The sequence below is a fragment of the Adiantum capillus-veneris genome, chromosome 2 (genome assembly GCF_014529385.1).
Source record: "Adiantum capillus-veneris isolate H3 chromosome 2, ASM1452938v2, whole genome shotgun sequence".
Lineage (NCBI taxonomy): Eukaryota > Viridiplantae > Streptophyta > Polypodiopsida > Polypodiales > Pteridaceae > Adiantum > Adiantum capillus-veneris.
Window position 1 is genome coordinate 91,200,167 of NC_140932.1, and position 18,664 is coordinate 91,218,830.

At 45.8% G+C, this 18,664-nt stretch overlaps 1 protein-coding gene across 1 annotated transcript in view; it reads right to left on the reverse strand.

Annotated features, from left to right (window-relative positions):
- LOC147463175 (putative apyrase 5) overlaps positions 1–18,292 on the reverse strand; it is a 61,423-nt gene extending 43,131 nt beyond the window's left edge. Inside the window, exon 1 of the mRNA XM_086487701.1 lies at positions 17,240–18,292. Coding sequence (XP_086343827.1) covers positions 17,240–17,918 — 679 coding nt within the window. The 5' untranslated portion in view covers positions 17,919–18,292. The remainder of the gene's footprint in view (positions 1–17,239) is intronic.
- Between the last annotated feature and the right edge of the window lie 372 nt (positions 18,293–18,664).

Consider the following 18,664-nt stretch of genomic DNA (forward strand, 5'->3'; position numbering starts at 1 on the left):
GCTCAAGGCGCGGTTTATGCCTCCTCAATACCTAGCACGATTGAAAGAAGATTGGCGCAATCTCAAGCAACATGGTATGCCAGTCATGTCTTTTTCTAACCGTGTTTTGCAGCTCGGCACTGAATTACGCAAATCGCATGATGAGCGCAAAGAGGCTTTCCTTTTTGGGTTAGACAAATATATCAAGTTTGATATAGAAGTCTTTGACCCTGCGGATCGCTCTCTCCCAAGAGATGAAGCACAACAAGGGAAAGCCTAAGGAGAACAAGACTTCTCAAGGAGCCTCTCGGAATTCTCAGAACACGCAGAATGGTAAGAACGGTAAGAATGGAAACTCTTCTAGCCCATCTTCCTCTAATGCTTCGGAAAAGAACTCTCAAAATGAATCTAAGGGTAAAGCTAAAGCACCTGCAAAACCTAAGCTAACCCCGGATGAAAAAGCTGCACAAGGAATTATAGGAGGATACATCATGGCTGAAGAACAAGTGATTTATGCTAAGGAAGGTAGATGTTATCAATGTCACGTCAAGGGTCACATTAAGAAAGTTTGTCCTAAAACAGCCCCACCTCAAGAACCAAAGGCACCCACAGCAACCACAAGCACTTTAATGAACCAAGCTGAATCTTCTCATGTCTCTGACACACATATTGATGAGTCTCTCATGAAGTGTTATGGTCATGTAAAGAGTCAGTGTTTTATCATATTGTTTGATCCAGGCAGTATGCATGATGCGATTAGTGCCTCTCTTGTTGAGAAAGCCCGCCTAGAGGTTAGTCGGAAATCTCCTCTCGAGGTTTCTGGCTTCGCTCCTGGTATGGACTCTCTCATCACGAAAGAGTGCTTTGATGTGATATTTACAGTTCAACAAGCTACTTTCCGTCGGAAATTTCTTGTGGATCTCCTCTTTCAGGATGTGATATGCTTTTGGGCATAAGATGGTTTCGTGAGCATAACCCTCTCATTGATTGGGAGGCTAACACTCTCACATTAAATGCCAAAACTGACTCCCCCCTCATCATTCGTGCCGAGGGGGGCTTGCATTCTTTGCCTCTCATCTCTCATGTGCAGATAAAGCGTGAATTACGACGAGGAGCACAAGCGGCATTCATCTATGCTGCTCCAGTTTCCCAGAGCACTCACGCTCCAGCTCAGTATTCAGATTTGTTTACCAAGTTTAAACATCTCTTTTTGAAGGATGATCTTCCACCTCGTCTCCCACCCGAGCGGCCGGAGGACCATCGCATTGAGCTTATGGAGGTGGCACAGCCTGTCAGTAAGGCTCCCTAACGTTTGAACAAGACACAGGAGGACGAGTTAGAGTGACAACTCACGGAGTTTGTGGCTAGAGAATTCATACGTCCTAGTGTAAGTCCTTTTGCTGTACCTATTTTGTTTGTTCGCAAGAAGGATGGTTCCTCGTTTGTGTGTTGATTACAGGGCATTAAACAAGATGACCATCAAGAACAAGTTTCCGATGCCTCGCAATGAGTATATCCTAGATAGGCTCAATGGGGCAAAGGTTTTCAGCAAGGTCGATCTCAAGAGTGGATACCATCAGGTACGAGTATTCAAAGGCGACATCTTCAAAACCGCCTTTTGCACCGAGCGATGGCAATGGGAGTATATTGTTATCATAGTTACATGGGACATCGGGTCGGGGTCGGGAACGGGGTTGGGAACGGGGTCGAGACGGCAAAAGTCAAGAAACGGGGACGGGGGTCGGAACGGCAAAAAAAAAAAAAGAGAGTTTTTTTGGCATTTTTTGACCTACACACATGCCACACACATAGAGCATCACTTTGACCATAAATTTACACTAAATAGACCAAAGAACACAAGTCATATAGGCTGAAATGTGCTAATAAAACATCGATGATCGATGGATACAAAATGAGAAGTGCATGCCACAAGGGCTCAAGAGTCAAAAAGCCTAAAGGACTTAGGACAAGCCTGAGGCCTCAAGGATAACAAAAAGTACAAAGGGCTATGTAGTAGGTAGAGTCGTAGACTCAAGAGTCTAGACTCGAGAGTCGAGTGATCAATGATCATCAAACTCAAGAAGTGCTCGCCTGCTGAATCTCCACATCGTCGTCGTAGTCGAGGTCGTCAGCAACGTATGAGGGCTCCGGCTCGAGAGGCTCGCATTGAGGCTCGAAATCCTCCTCTAGCTCCTCCAAAAGAGCATCGGCCATAGATGGATTCTCTTGTGCCATCTCCCACTCAGTGAAAGGATCTGCCTTGTGTGTGATGCTCTTGGCAAGCATGCGCAAGTTAGCGCTCACAAACACCAAATCATTGGCCCTCTGAACGCCAAGGCGATTCCTCTTCTTAGAGGCAATGTGGCTGTATACACTCCATAGTTGCTCCAAGCAACTAGTGGTACATGCTTGGCTAAGGACACGAACAGCCAAGCGCTGCAAATGTGGGCCATCTCCTCCATAGTCCTCCCACCACAAAACCGAGCAAATCTTGTTGCGATCAAGCTGTGCATCTACACATCCATAGGAGCCCTTCTTTTGCCTGTAGTTGAGTAGCTCGTCTCTAATCTTGCGCCTAATGTCACTGCTAGGCTCAAGGCGCTCCAATGCAAGCCGCCATCCTTTGCTCACCTCCTTGTCGGTCTCTTGACGCCTTCCTTGAAACTCAGGGTCAAGCACATAAGCTGCCGCATGAAGTGGAGAGTAGTTCAGGCACAAGCTTCTCAAGTGCCTCTATCATCCGATCCATGGCTTCGTAGACTTTGCCAATGCATGGCTGCAAGCCATCCACCACTCGAAGTAGGTGTAGAATAGGCTTGACCATGGCGTCAAGAGTCTTCACCTCCTCCCACCAAGCGGCGTCGTCGGCCCATTCTCGGCATTTCAATCCTACTGCTGATGTAGACTCCGGCATGGCCTGGAACTCATCACTGAGAAAGAGGCCCCTTAAGGCTCCGCCACATGTAGACAAGCGGCCTAGCATAAGCCAATTGAATGCAAATCTTGTCTCTGAATATTTGAGCAAAGACAACTGGCTCCTCTTTGAGAATTCATGGCGCACTTTTTGATGGTTGAGCACAAAGGAGACAATTCGAGAGGCGTCACCAATGGTGGGTGAAATCCATGACAAGTTCCCTATGTCCTTGAGGAGGTTATTGAGGCAATGCGCCATGCAAAATGTGACATGGATGCTGGGATACATGCCCTCAATGATAGCTCCGGCTGCCCTATTTGACGCCTCTCCATCTGCAACCATACAAAGGACATTCTCCGGGCCGGTGATCTCTATGGTGCTTGTCCACTCCGCAGCAAGCATCTCGGCGGCCTTGCCACTATCGGATGCATCATGTGACTCCACAAAGTACATCTCCCCCCGAGAGTAGGCCACCACCCCGTGGATGGACCGCTTGCGGGTGTCGCTCCATCCATCTACAAGAAGAGAGACACCATTGGTCTCCCACAAATCCTTTGTTGCTTGGGCCGCTTGCTCCACGGCAAGCTTCTCTTTGTCAAGAAGGGTGGTGCGAAGCCTCTCCGATGAAGGTGGCACATAAGAGGAGCCATATTCCCCTATTTTCGTAACCATGGTTCGAAAGTATGGAGACCTATCCACACAAAATAGAGCATGTTGCGTTAGTATGGAGAGTCCAGAAATTATAACCCATTATGAATACAAAATGGAAGATTGCAATGTGCATATGTCAAGGGAAACTCACCGCGAAGCATGGAAGGCAATGTGGTCGTGGAAGAAGAATCGGGCAACCGACCTATCTACCTCTTCCTTCAATTTAGGATTCCAATTTTCGTTGAGAGTGGTTTGGCGATGCGGAAGGGAAGAGGACGGTGTAGATCCATGGCTCTTGAAGGTTCGAGAGATGTCGTCAAGGTTGGCTTCCCTTTGCTCTCGCGGTGTCGCCGTGGCGGAGGGATCAACGGCAACAAAACGGCCCCTCTTGGCCGCTTCCGCAACCTCATACACCGTGAGTTTCTCAAGAAGATCCAACCTCTTCTCGGGAGCTACATGAGGGCAAAACTTCACCTCGTGACCGGGTTCATGAAGAAGATGGGCTCGCACTTTGTTTGAACCACCCGATCTCTTGTATGGACATAGCTTGCACGTCCATGGTCTTGCACCGCCACCTTTGCCACGCGAGCTAAAGTCGACTTCATCCCACCACGACCACGTTTGCACGGCGGGCCTCCTTCGAGAAGAAGCGGCTTGAGAAGTGGAGTTGGCTTGAGATGACATGATGGTGGAGAGACTCGAGAGAGTAGAGCTTAGAAGTTAGAAGGGTTAGAGGAGAGCTTGTGTGGAGAGAGAGTAAAGGAGAGCTTCAAAGTGGGTAGAAGAGGGAGAGGAGAGCTTCAAAGTTCAAACTTGAGCCTTGAGCTTGAGGGAAATGGAATGAGCTTGAGCCTTGAGCTTGAGGGAAATGGAATGAGCATTGAGCATTGAGACTATGAGTATTAAGAGGCCCAAGGGAGCCTTTTATAGCCTCCCAAGGGCCAAGGCTTAAAAAATATGGCAGTTGGGGCTGCACAGAGCCGTTGCAAACGATCAAAAACGGTCACTTTTTTGAATCCGACCCCTGCCGTCCCCGTCCGGTCCGTCCGACCCCGGTCCGGCCCCCCTGCGACCCGCCCGTCCGGCCCGTTTTCCGTCCGTCCCTCGGCGTTCCCAGCCGTTCCCGGCCCGGTTACGGCCGTTCCCCGGCCCTAGGGCCCGTCCCCCCCGTCCCCTGTAACTATGATTGTTATGCCTTTTGGATTGACAGGTGCCATGGGTACATTTAATCGTCTCATGGTAGGTCGTTTCGGTGATATAGTCGGTGTATGTGTATTCATCTTTTTGGATGATATTCTCATTTTTTTCTGCATCGTGGGAACAACATGAAAGGGATGTAGAAAGGGTACTAACCCGTTTGGATGAATGTCAGTTGTACATTGCACCTAAGAAGTCTTGAATTTTTTCTTACCGAAGTCACTTATCTGGGTTATATCATTTCTGCAAAAGGCGTCAAGCTAGATCCCACAAAGGTGGAACACGTTCGTAATTGGGATTTGCCCAAAACTGCACATGATGTGCGTTCTTTTCTTGGTTTATGTCAAGCATATAGTTCGCACAAAGAGAATTTTGCACGCATTGTTGCACCTATGACATATGTTTTGAAAGGGGTAAAGACTCGCCGTCAGCGGGTAGACTTGCCCGAAGCAGCCATTGAAGCTTTCGCAGCTCTCAAGGTTGCAGTGTGACAGAAGCACCGTGTCTTATCCTTGTCTCTTGGGATGATCCCTTTGAGGTATGGACAGATGCGAGCAATGTCGCCATAGGCGCTGTGCTTCAGCCGCATGGTCCTCCGGTAGCTTTCCTTAGCCGGAAGCTCAATAGTGCGGAAAAGAATTATTCAGTTTATGATAAAGAACTTTTGTCTGTCATTCACTCTCTTAAGCATTGAAAGCATTTTCTTTATGGTAGAGAGTTTACAGTTCGCACAGATCATCAAGCCCTCAAGTGGCTCCAGTCTATGCCCGGTGCACATTGGAGTGATCGCCAGGCACGGTGCTCACAATTTTTTGAGCAATTTGGGGTTTGATTGAGTATGTGCCTGGAAAAGCTAACCCTGTTGCAGATGCGTTGAGTCGCAGAGGACAAATTTTGGCTCTTGAGTCAAGATCCACATTTTCTATTCAGGGTGAGTCTTTTGACAGCATGAAGCATCAGTATGCGGATTCCGAGTTTGGTAAGCATTGGTTGCAGGCTCTTGCTTCCCAAGGTCCAAGCAACTATCTCATTCGTGATGGTTTGTTGCATTTTCGCCAACGTTTATATGTGTTGCCCTCTCTCAGGCCAACCATATTGCATGATGCACATGATTCTCTCACGGGTGGGCACAGGGGAATGAGCACCACTTTAGAAAAAATTGAAAGATTCTTTTATTGGCCTAAAATGCGAAAGGATGTTTTTCGTTATTTCACTTGGTACACTATATGTCAAAAGGTAAAAGCTCCTAGGGGTAAGCAGCAAGGCCTATTGCTTCTGCTGTCTATTCCCGATGTACCTTTTCAAGATATTTCCATGGATTTTGTGACTAACCTTCCACCAAGTTTGCATTCAAGGAACACTCAATGTTTAACAATTGTTGATCGTTTCAGCAAGTTTTGCATGTTGATTCCTTGTAAAGCCGCAGTCACAGCACAAGATGTAGCACGGTTGTTCATTAAGCATTGGTACCCCCTCTGTGGTTTGTCAAAATCAATTGTTTCAGATAGGGGTGTTAAGTTCACATCCAATTTTTGGCGCGCACTCTTTGAAAATTTTGGCACTAAGTTGAATTTTTCATCGTCTTTTCATCCACAGTCAAATGGTCAAACAGAGATTTACAATCAATTGGCTTTTGATGTGTTAAAGTCATATGTGCATGATCAGCAGTCTCACTGGGAGCTCTATGTCCCATTGGTTTAGGCTATTTTGAATGACTCTTTTTCGTCTGTCATTGGTCGAACTCTGTATGAGGCAGCTTTTGGCCGTCCGTTCCAGTCACTTTTGACTCGCTCGGTCAGTCAAATGCATGATGCCAATGCTGAAAGTCAGTCATTGGATGAGATCTCTGAGAGTGTGAAGCTTCGGCTAAGCAAGGCTCAGGAATCTTATTCACGGCAGGCTAATAAGCATCGTCAAGATGTTTCGATCAAGGAAGGGGATTGGGTGTATTTAAGAATCATGAAGCAACGTCTTAAGCAAGTTGGAAAGAAATGTCCCAAGTTGTCTTTTCGTATGTACGGTCCATTTCCAGTCATTACAAAAATAAATGAGGTTTCAATGAAATTGCAGTTGCCTAACTCATGGTCAATGCACAACGTTTTCCATGTTTCTTGGTTGAAAGTGTTTCAGGGAACACCTCCAAAGGACATTTCGGAAGAAGAAGAACCGGAGATCATTGATGAAGCTGAAGTCATGGAGCTGGAGCAAGTGTTGTTGCATCGGTTTCGACATGGTTCGAAGAAGCAAGTAAGACAATACTTTTTGAAGTTCAAGGATCGAGGGACCCACGAAGCAGTGTGGGTCGACGAAGAGTTTTTCAAGGACTATCCAGAGTTGTTGGCAGACTACAAGGAAGCCACGCAGCTCGGTACCAGTACCTCACTTTTATAAGGAGGGGATGTCACGTGACACATCCAACCCTATGTGTCCGTGGACAAGCTACTTCATAACAAGGGTTCCGTCAGTCCAGTCAGTCTAGATTAGCAAGTGTTCTGGCACTTTTGTGAGTCTGTTCGCAGACCGTGCATGCCCAAGCACTTAGTGTAGATGCATATCCTTTGGTTGCACACAGCATGATCATACGCATTCCCATCAGAATCCTTTAGGAAAATTTTCCAGTGTATTTTACCTATTTTCCCTATTTTTGACATTTTTCACTTATTATTTTAAGTGACTTTTGTTGGGAACTGAGTATGGCAAATTGGGTAAGATAATATATAAGCAAACCAAGGTTACCACTATTTGGCAGAAGAGGAAGGAGAACACAGGCACAGGCAGCAGGTTCCCCCCTCTCTCTCTCAAGCAAGACATTCTCCCCATTGGTGGCATTTTTCTCTCAAGCAAGACCTCCCAGCCTTGGCGTTTTCAGCAGACCTCATCGCCATCAGACACCCCAGCACTTGGCGTTTTTCATCAAGAACTTCATCGCCACACAACCCCAGCCTTGGCGTTTTCCAGAACCCCGACATCGCCCCCCTTTTTCCTAGCATTTTCAGCATCGCCTAGCATCAGAAATTCAGCGGTTTTGACAGCCCAAAACAGCGTTTTCAGCCAGCAGGAATCAGCCCCAAACCAGCGCTTTTGGTTTTCAGCAGATTTCAGCCCTTGGCGTTTTTGGACAGCAGATGAAGTGCATCAGTTTTCAGCCCTAGAGTCGGTATCGTCATCCCCGTCGTCGAAATCGACATAGCCTAAACTTGCATCAGTTCTCAGTCATCCACTTGTACGAGTTTCTGCAATCAATAGTAGACCACTCTCGCCAACGAGAGTGGGGCCGTCAGAGGAGGGTTTTACAACATCTCTGGTGTCGTATTCTCTTCTCTCTCTATCTCTCAGTCTCATACACTTTCACGCACAATGTCCATTCACTTTGTTTGTGTCCATTGCACTCTCTCATTAAGAACGGAAGGCTCTCCCTACCATAAGAATAAAAAGGAACCTTGAGCACAGATCGGAGCACTCATCTTGAGCAAAGTTCAAACATGCACTCCGCTGCACCTTACAGTGGACAGTTTGCCCTAACTTCGTCTATAAGTAAAAATGTCCTATATAGGAGCCCCATAGCCGAGCGTTTCCTATCAGATTGACTTGCGCTAGCAGCAAGGAGCGATCAGCCTAGCGTTTTGAAGTCACATCAACCTGGCGTTTCCTACATGAGCAACCAGCCTCAATGCTTTTGCTTCTACGCACCAGATCAGCCCTAGTGCTGCCCACTTCAGTGGATCAGCCCTAGCGTTTTCAGTTTTCAGCCCTTCTCTCGCCGGATCGGCTCGGATCTACGATCGCTAGCCATCTCGTTGCCGTCCGGTACCTCGGCAGCCCATCAAACCTCCCCTCAGCAATTCCCTCGCCAGCATCAAGTGCTCCATTGTTGTCCATCATCGCCATCATAGAGATCTGTGTTTTCAACCCTTCATTCCTCTCATATCGGGAGCTCAATTCAGCCCCAGATCTACCCCTTGGTGGCCATCCGCAATCCTACATCGAGAAGGATCCAAGGGTGCATCAAATCAGCCTCATCTTGAGGAGTTACCGCGGCGACATTCACCATTCGAGTCAGTAGAGTCTGCACTTGAGGTATTGCATGTGTATACATTCCATTCACGCAATCAAATGCAAACAAAACATCGGCAACGGTGTGGGGGGCCCTTGAGAGACCCCATCCGGTGTCATTCTCCTCCTCTTCTCCCCCCCGGCCCCCCCAACACATCTCCACCGCTCTCTCTCATTCCCTCTCTTCAAGGAAAAGTAAAAGGAACCATCATTCAAGCTAAAAGCAATCACTAATGCAAGGAAAAGAAGTAAAGGATTTGTAGAAGTGTAAAACCTAGATCTCCACCCCGTTGCATCTGACATTTGGTCAGATTTGAAGAATGTCCATGAAGTTAGAAGCTTCTTGGGATTGTGTTCGTACTACAGGCAGTTCATTCGAAAGTTTGCAGAGGTTGCTTCCCCTTTGCATATCTTGACACAGAAAGGAGTCCCTTTCTCGTGGGGACCCACAGAGGTGATTGCCTTTCAGACATTGAAAGAGAAATTCATTACGGGACAAGTTTTGACTTTGCCGGACTTCCAGAAGTTATTTGAAGTATATTGTGATGCTTGTGGTCGTAGTCTAGGTGCGGTCTTAATGCAAGAAGGCCATGTCATTGATTGTTCTCAAGGCCAGAATTGACAACACAGATTTATGAGAAAGAGTTTTTGGCGGTTATCCATGCTCTTACTCAATGGCGGCACTACCTACTCGGAGCGGATTTTACTGTCTTTACAAACCATTAGAGTTTACGCTACTTCTTGTCACAGAAGCAGCTATCGGAAAAGCAGATGCGGTGGGCGAACATCTTGTCACAGTTTCGCTTCCAGATTGTCCATGTGCAAGGACAGAAGAATTTGGTGGCAGATGCTTTGTCTCGGAAGCCGTTGATTCTGGCTATTTCCGCGATTCACCATGGGAGCTTCAAGGATATGGTCGATCAATATGCCACAGATACAGATTTTGCAGACGTTTTCACACGGATACGGGATGGGGAAACAGTAGCGGGATATTCCATTTCGGATGGCTACTTGATGAGGAAAACCATGTTGTGCGTTACACAACCGTTGAGGGAAAAGGTTATGACCGAATGCCACTGTCCGCCTTTTACGAGTCACCGCGGCATTGCTACCACCTTGAAAGGGGTAGAGAGATCCTTCTTTTGGCCGACACTCAAAAAAGGATGTGGACGAGTTTGTGCGCAGGTGCTTGGTATGCCCGAAGGTCAAGTTTGACTGGCATAAAGCACAGGGATTGTTACAGCCTTTGCCCATACCCACCCGCCCCTGAGAAAGTATTGCAATGGATTTCATTTTTGATCTCCCGAGAACACAGAGTGGTCACGATGGTATTTGGACTGCTATTGATAGATTTAGCAAGCAAGCTCATTTCATTCCAGTAAACAAACAGTCGAGCCGAATCATTTAGCGAGACTGTTTGTGGCCCAGATTTTCAGATTACATGGCACGCCTGAGACGATTGTCTCGGACAGGGACCCCAGATTTACGAGTTTGTTTTCAAAGGCAATTTGGGAGAACATTGGGACGCGGTTGCAGTTCTCGTCATCTTTCCACCGCAGACTGACGAGCAATCTAAGATTGCCAATTCAATGGTTTTAGATTTATTGAAGTCTTATATCTCGGATTAGAAGACTCAATGGGAAAAGTATTCACCTTTGGTGGAATTTGCCTACAACACCATGATACACTCTTCGACGGGGAAGGCGCCATTTGAGATTATTGAAGGTGCTATGAAGGTTCCACTCTTCCTAAGCACGAAAGATAAGATTTTTGAAGCTAATGAGTACACGCGCGACTTGGGACACGGATTTTGCCAAAGTCCGCGAGGCTTTGCAGAAATCTCAGGAAAGACAGAAAAAGGCAGCAGATCGCCATCATCGCGATTTGAAATTGAAGGAGGATGATTAGATGCTCTTACATTTTGAGAAGGCACGCCTGAGAAAGAAGAAGGGAAAGGAGAGGCTTTTTCCAAAGCTTAGTATGAGATACTACGGACCTTTCCATATCTCCGAAAAGATCAATATCGTCTCCTTCCGACTGAAACTACCTGACACTTGGAGATTCACAATGCATTTCATGTGAATCTCTTGAAACGTTTTAAAGGTGATGTGCCCGAAGATGGGGAGCCTGATGAGCAACCCGAAGTGGAAGAAAACGAGGAGATCCTTGTTCCTGAACAGATTTCGGCACATAAAGACAGAAAGAATAAGGGTAAAGTAAGAAGGCAGTTCTTGGTTAAATTCAATATATATCCTGCATTGGATGCGAAGTGGACGGAGGAGGAGGATTGTGAAACTTTACCTTGAAGCTTTTGGTTTAGCATAGTCTACTCCAAAGGGAACCTAGAATTCAGCTTGGCCAGAGATCTAGTGCAGTGGGTTTGAACAAGAGGGGAGTTACTTCGCTCCTTTGTCAACAGATGCCTTGATTTCAGAATACTAGTCACTGATGTCTCTTTGAGCTTCAAGGATGCTGAGAGCTGACAGCATTTTGTTGTATGACTTTATCGAATGGAATTCCGGATAATATGATACTGATTTGTTCTTGACTTGTTTAAGTGCAGGAACTGATAGACGAAATGACTGCAACATTTTGGTCTGAATGATCTCGAATAGACATGGTTGCAATAGGGGTTAGTCAATCGAGCATCGATGAGGTCCTGAGTGGATCCATATGCGCTTGCTAACTGCATTGCCGATAAATCATGTTCTAAGATCTGAATGAATGTTGAATGTGATTTGTCATGTGATGTCCTGTGATGTCTAGTGATGTCGTATGATGTGACTGTCGATTGGTACATGTGCTAAATGTTGTTCCCAGTGCGTCGGTACTAACAATCTGTGTCTGCTAAGGCAGTTTATGGCCTCTGTCTGTTTTGCAGGCGTAATCGAGGGCGATTACAATGCTTCCAAGAGGGGGGTATGTCACAAACTGGTGACGTGGCGTGCCACAACACACACATACTCTGCTAGCTGCCCAACACACAAAGGGTGACGTGGCTGGCTGCAGTACGGACGCCCGCGATTTGCGGAGAATGTGACACGTGGCCAGGCTGTACAGACCCTGCGAATTCCGGTGCAAAATGCGGAACTGACGCGTGGCAGCAACGTACGGAATAAAGCAGGACAGTTTGCGGCAGCTTTTAACTTTTGGCTTTTGGCTATGCATATTGAGAGAGAGAGCTCTTCTGCTTTATTTGAAAAGCTAAATATTTTCAGCTTTTGGAGCTTGCTTTGCTTTACAAGCAAGAGAGAGAAAGAGCCTTTGCTTTATTTTAGGCTTTTGATTTCCAGCTTTTGGGCTCTGCTTTTAGCATCCCTTTGTAATCTTTAAATATGTGAGCAGGCCTAATAACTCAGAGCATCTGGACGCAGAGTCATGCGAGCGCCTGCCCGCACTCTTGTATTTTGAACACAGATCAATACAAAAAAGAAATACCGAAAAGGGCGCCAAGCTTTGGGGCCAATATCTCTAGGCACGAAACTCCGTCGGGCCAATGTCGAATCAATTGTAAACTCTGAACTGTTTGAAGTGATTATTTGTGGTGTCGTGGTAGATTCTCGACTTGGATTGTCCCAAGTCTGTTAGAGAGAGAGAGAGAGAGAGAGAGAGAGAGAGGAGTTGACACGGTATGGTATTGTTCCGAGCCACGATGCACTGGCCCACAAAAATTAGCGCCCCTTTCGGTATTTCTTTATTATTGCTTCAACTCTCGAGGCTCACGATCTCCAAGACTCTACGTCCATATCCTTTCTGAAGAGTGGCCCTAGGGCACTTATAATGTCACGTGTACATCTAACCCTATGTGCATGTGGACAAGCTACTTTAGGTCCAAGGTTCAGGTCAGATTAGAAAGTGTTTTGGCACCTTTGTGAGCCTATTCGCAGGCCGTGCATGTCCAGGCACTTAAGAGTAGTTGCATATCCTCTGGTTGCACACAGCATGATCATCAGCATGACAGTCAGTACCCATCATAAGCATTTTACAGTACACACAACCCATTTTCCCTATTTTATCCATTTTTCACTTATTATCAATAAGTGACTTTGTTGGGAAACTCGGTAGGGCAAATTTGCTAAGTTCTATAAAAGAAACCTAGCACTAGCACTTTCTGGCAGAACAAGCAGCAGAAGTTCCAGTGACTTGCAGTGCACCTTCTCAGCAAGACCGGCAGGAGACTCAACGTTTTCAGCCACAAGACCAACCTGGCGTTTTTGGAGTTCCCAGATCAGCCAGCGTTTTCAGACTTCAGCAGATCAGCCTTGGCGTTTTTGCTATAGTTCACCTAGCGTTTCTAGTTTGCAGATTGCCTAGCGTTTTGCAGTTTCTGACGACAATTCAGCCCAAGCACATCAGCGTTTCCAGTTTTCAGCACTTAGACTCCGCAAGATCAGCCCCAAACCTCGCAGATCTCACCTACCCGCAGCAGATCCTCGCCGCACGGTCAGATCAGCTCGTGTTTTCAGTTTCAGCCCGCTGTCCGCAGATTTCAGCATTTGCGTTTTCAGCACATCGTCGTCGCGTCGTCACCATCGCCGTCCTCACCGACAGCAGTCTCAGAATTCAGCAGTTAGCAGATTTGCACTTCTCAACCTTTAGCGTTTTCAGATTTCAGCCCGTCTCGTCATTGTCGTCGACATCGTCGGCAAGTCCATTGCATCTAGACCATTGTACCATATTTGTGCAATCAATAGAATAGACCTCTCGCCATAGAGAGGGGGGCCCTTGGAGGAGGGTTTGACAACCGTCTGGTGTCATATTCTTCTCTCTCTCTCAGTCTCAGCACCTTCATTCACAGTGTCATTCGCTTTGTTTGTGATCATTTGCACTCTCACTAAAGGAACGGAAGGCTCTACCTTCCGTAAGTAAAAGGAACCCTTGAGCACACTTCGGAGCACTCTTCTTAAGCAAAGTTCAACATTCATGTCCGCTGCACCTTACATATAAATGGTACAAGGAATGCCCAAAAGCAGAGCCCCAAAAGCACTTGTTCTAAAAGCATTGAGCACCAAAAGCATTTGCTCTCAAAACTTGCGCAAATTCTGTCATCTCGGCAACCAGCCCAAAACGTGAAAATCCATACAGCTTGCCACAAACCAACTCTCACGCTTTTATCTTTTAGAATTTAGGCACCTCAGCCGTGCTCTGTAAGTTCTTCAAGTTGGCATGGGGTTAGGTTTTTAAACCCTAACCCCTTAGGCCTCTCGGCCAGTCCTTCCAATTGGGCACACTGTAACAAACTTGGACACCCCAAGTTGGGAATCTGGCACGATACACGAGAGAACACTTGAAAAACCACTTAACAAATTTAGTCACAATTTAAGAGGGATGACAAGGCTCGACATAGGTTCGTGCCCAAAGGTATTGCCCCAAAGTGTAGCGCCCCTTTCGGTATTTATTTTTAAATTATTTTTTAAGCAAAGTACAATGTCCGCGGGTCCTCACTTTGCTCAGTGCTCCCAAGCCAACCTGAGGGAGAGAGGCCCTGGTAATTCTTATATTGGCTCTGGGCCTAAAAGCAGTATTATGAAAAGTTGTAAGTTTTAAAAGCATCTGGTCTCTAGCATTGGAGGCTACCATCATAAAAAGCGCCGCAAAATGCGGGCATCTATACAGCCTGCCATGTCAGCGCAATTTACGAAAAGTCGTAATGCCTACCACGTCGGCAATATCCACGCAATTTCATTATGTTTTAATTGCCCTTGTGTCCCCTTGGCCTCAACGGACGGGACCCCATAAGTTTGGAACACTTATGTCATTTTTATTTGAGTATCTGTCCGAATGGTCATGCCGCGTCATCACTTTGTGACATATCCCCCTCTTGAAAGAATTGTAAGTGCCCTAGATTACGCATGCAAAATCAAACATAAGCCAAAATCAATTTAGTAGACACTGACTCTAAGCAGACACACTAGACAACACAAATCCAGCACTTGCACAAAGATGACAGTCATTAAGCATTCAAATCATATTCACATCACTGAGATATTGAATCATGATCAATCGGCAACGTATTTAGCAATCACATACAGATCTCTCTCAAATCTCCACATATGTCTCAATTGACTAATTCTTGTTACTATCATGTCCATCTCATCTCTCTAGAAACACAAGACCAAAATGTTGCAGTCATTTCGTCTTTCAAACATGCACTCAAACACTGCTCACATGAGAGATCACACAGATATCATACTCATTGAAGTACTTCTTTCATAAAGTCATCCAGCAGAATATTGACAGCCCCATCAGTATCCCTGAATACCAAAGGAACTCAGTGACTTTATTCCATCTCGATGATCTATGACAAAGGAGCGGAGTAACTCCCCTCTTGTGCAGTCCCGCCTGCACCAGATTCAACCCGCTCATCTCCAGGAACTCTCGGAATAGTCGGAGCTAGACCGAAAGCGTCAAGGTAAAGTTCCAAGAGTCAGCCCCATCAATATCCCTAAAGCCCAAAGGAAGTCAGTGACTTTATTCGTCGCTTTGCAAAACGCAAGAGCTCCAATACAAAACACAGATGAACTATATATATATGAAGAGGAGGGCTAGATCTAAGGACTTCTACAAAATTCAACAATGTGAAGGTGAAGATCTCCTGTCCGCAAGCCTCTAGTGGCTTAAAAACACAGCAGTAAAGCAATTGCCAAAAAGCACAGATTTGACGCCATTTCTCGTGAAAAAACTCCACTAAGCATGTCTTTGATGCAAAAGGCTGCAACTAGATGAGATCCCCAAAGAACATGGATTAAAAACAAGGTGATGCCTATGTGTGGCTCTTGCCCGATGGTACGCGGCCCTTGCCCGACCATGTTTCATGGCTAATATTTGGAAGTAATAAGCACCTTCCCCTATAGGCCCTCTGGTGTGTTGAAAAAAAAAAACAAGGTTTCTAGCAAAAAAATCTCTCAAAATTAAAGCCTGATGCAAAATCACCATGAAGTCTCCTGGAAACTTCCCGAAGCGTGTCATAGGGTCTCCAAGCGGTCCTAACCTTCTTCCTCTGATACCATGAAGGAATGAAGAGAGGAGACTAAACACAACGAAAGAAAAGAGAGACAGAGAAAATGACCCAAGAGCAACACCTCAAGAACTCAAGAGACTGCTCATACAACTTGATAACAGGTGAGGGTCAAAGGGTCTCTTTATGCTAATAAATTGATCTAGAGGGCCGTAAGCACCCCAATGAAGAACAGACACAAGACAACGTCATACACATCTGATAAAAGTACCACCTCATCAAAAAATTGGCATGTGGCGATAAAGCTAATAAATGTGGCACAGCAGCATAAAAGCTAATAAATGTGCAAAGCATCCTAAAAATGCCACGGAAAATGTGGCCATACAACCATCAGATGCACTCTAGAATGCCATCATCTGATGGTATGCACTCTGGTGAAGACATATCTCCAACAAGTACTTCTGAATGCAACCCACACAGTACTTTGAATCTGCATGGAGCCAAAATTAAGTTTCAGAGCATCAGCCAACATGTTGTGCTTCTTTAGGTAGATGTTAAATAACGCCACCAAACTACTGAAATATCAAGCTACAACTACCTTAAAGATCACTCCAATCAACAGTGGGTATGGTCTAAAGCCACTTAAAGGATTTACTGTGACCTTGATAGCTTTGTTGTGTACTATCCAAACCTACCCAATAGCAACATTTCTTGCATCAACGATGACTGCAAAAGGATCTTCTCAAGAGGCTGGATAGTGGGAGTTATGTACTATGCAAACCGGCAACAATAGCAATTTTGCTTGTATCAATGATGACTACAAATGAATCTTCTCAAGAAGCAATGATGCTTCAATGGCTAACTTCTTCAATTCAAAGCTCCTTGAGAAAGTTATAAACATAGATGAATCCAAGAGAAGCCCAGATTCACCTATAAATCAAAGTGCACGTCTTACACTCATTGTAGCCATCCTCAAGACAGTTACAACCATCCCCATCATGCATATATTGACTGGAAGCTTGCTTTTGTCACAGCTGCTTTATTCTTGCCGATCCAGAGAGCATGGCATAGAAATGCGCATAATCGTTCTTGTACACACTATGCCTCATGACAGACTTCTGTGGGATAGACTTCTAAAAAGGCCTCAGGCACCATAAAACCTTGTCAAAAGGACATTTTTTCTGTGTGTTAAACATTGTAATTCGTGTGCCATATGCATCTGGCAATGGATCAATGGCAAGTAGATTGTGATTATCACCTGTGCAACATCAAACAGCTAAACCTTATTTCAGTCCTCCATATTACTCTTTATATATAAGCATCAAGTGCCTTTTGTTGTTTTAACATTGGGGGTCGAGGACAATAAACAACTATGAGCTGAACTAAACCTTGAAGATGAAAAACAACTTGCAAATAGAACTGGCCCTTGCTTGGGCTGATGAGTCGCCTAAAATAGAATCAAATAATGAATAATAAACCAGAATCACCTGTAATGACAGATGCCCAATCATCACGGAATTTGAACTTGGAGGCCCTCAATGTGACACGACAAGACTCCAAGATACTCTCCTGAACCTGAACATCCAGCCTTCGCAAACCTGCCGTTGCCATTAAATAGATCCTTGCATCCGATCTCTCTCTTTCAGGCACCTTCTTTTTAACAAAAACAAGAAGCTCTTCCAAGGACTGGCCAGCATTGTGCGGTTCTTCTGCAAAAGAAGACAAGCCTGGCTTTGTTTTCAACGACCATCCCTCTCTACCTGAGAAGCCCACAAGTGGAAGGAGTCCCTCATTGATGTAATGAAAAACATGGGCCCTAGAACCAGAGCTTCCTGCATCAATAATGATGATGTAGCCTCTGTTTTTGAAACTACTGAACTGCTTGGAGAATTGAAAGCCTCTGGAAAAGGAGAACGCATACAAAGCAAAACATATAACAAGGAAAAAAACCGTGCAGAAGCATCCAAGACGGCCGTTGGATGAGTTATAGGGCTTCAGTCCTGATGTTGGGCGAGGAGGCAATTGAGTGGGGTGAGGTAAAAAGGGCAAGGTGAGAGAGTTGCTGCTGTGTGAAGCTATACGGAGTGGCAATTTCGGGGGCTTGCTGGATGAGTCCATTTCTATTTCTTTAAACGATGATGTGAGCGCAGAGGCAGAGCGACGCATGAGGCCAGGTGCAGCTTGATTTCATCTTTCTTCCTAGCCCGTCTGTCTGCGAATGATGGGAAAGATCACGAGACCCAGTGGCCTGACAGCTCGAATTTCTAGCAGTGTTACAAGGAAGAACACTGTTGAAGATCACTGACGATTGCGGAACTCAACAACTAGAGCGTGGCTTCAGTATGTGGTGAAGCTACGCTGAGGGAAAAGAAAGGGAAATTGCAAATTCGCTTCTCACAGTAGGCTATTCTACATACAATCTGCATGCGCCTCTGCGACGGTCCTGTGACGTGAAGCACACTAGCAGATCACGCCTTCTGCGACTTGCTCCAAACAGTCGTCAGAAAGGCGCGCGTGGCGAGAGAAAAGAAAAGAGGGAGGGGTCGGGGGCTCGTCCATTAGTAATTTAACACGTAAACAAGCCTTCAACTTATGGCGCACAAATAGAAAAAGTCCGCTGTGCCACTTGGCAGCAGCTCATCGGCTTTCTGCTAATGGAAAATGAAACTAGAGTGCTTCGTCAGCCTGCATAATCGGAAGTGGTAGAAGCATCGAAGGATTGAAAAAGAGTGTATGTTAGTAAAAAGAACATAGAAGTGAAAGCTAAGAGAGAGAGAGAGAGAGAGAGAGAGAGAGAGAGTGCGCTTATTTTTTTTCCAACAAATCTTGTTAGCGTAAGGGAGTAGAAGTCACTCATACTTGCAGGAATGTATATATTGTTTTCATCTCATGCAAGCACTGAACAAGAGTAT